This window comes from Mesitornis unicolor, unplaced genomic scaffold (genome assembly GCF_000695765.1).
Source record: "Mesitornis unicolor isolate BGI_N332 unplaced genomic scaffold, ASM69576v1 scaffold9042, whole genome shotgun sequence".
Lineage (NCBI taxonomy): Eukaryota > Metazoa > Chordata > Aves > Mesitornithiformes > Mesitornithidae > Mesitornis > Mesitornis unicolor.
The window spans coordinates 1-476 of NW_010171244.1; the positions used below are offsets into that span (position 1 = coordinate 1).

General features: G+C 59.0%; 1 protein-coding gene across 1 annotated transcript in view; it reads left to right on the forward strand.

The window, feature by feature from the left end:
• Positions 1 to 106: 106 nt before the first annotated feature.
• The window catches only part of FAM84A (family with sequence similarity 84, member A), a 1,202-nt gene continuing 832 nt past the window's right edge, over positions 107 to 476 (forward strand). Inside the window, 1 exon segment of the mRNA XM_010179977.1 lies at positions 107 to 476. This exon segment is cut by the window's right edge and continues 333 nt beyond it. Coding sequence (XP_010178279.1) covers positions 145 to 476 — 332 coding nt within the window. The 5' untranslated portion in view covers positions 107 to 144.

Consider the following 476-nt stretch of genomic DNA (forward strand, 5'->3'; position numbering starts at 1 on the left):
AATCTGTTGTATGTGCGTTGATTTTTTTTTTCTTTCCTTCCCTCCGCTCGCACTATCCTTCCCTTCTCTTGTTCTCGCTGTCCCTGCCCACCCCACCCTTCCTTCAGATCCGGCGATTCTTGCCCTCGCCTCGCCCTGTCATTGATGGGAAATCAACTGGATCGTATCACCCACCTGAATTACAGCGAGCTGCCGACTGGGGACCCCTCGGGGATCGAGAAAGACGAGCTGCGCGTTGGAGTGGCTTACTTCTTTTCGGATGAGGAGGAGGACCTGGACGAGCGAGGCCAGTCAGACAAGTACAGCGTGAAGGGCTCCGGCAGCCCTGGCCAGGAGACGCCCACCCACCACCTCCACCACCAGCTGGTGCTGAACGAGACCCAGTTCTCCGCTTTCCGCGGCCAGGAATGCATCTTCTCCAAGGTCAGCAGCGGCCCCCAGGCTGGGGACCTCAGCGTCTACTCGGTGTCAGCCCT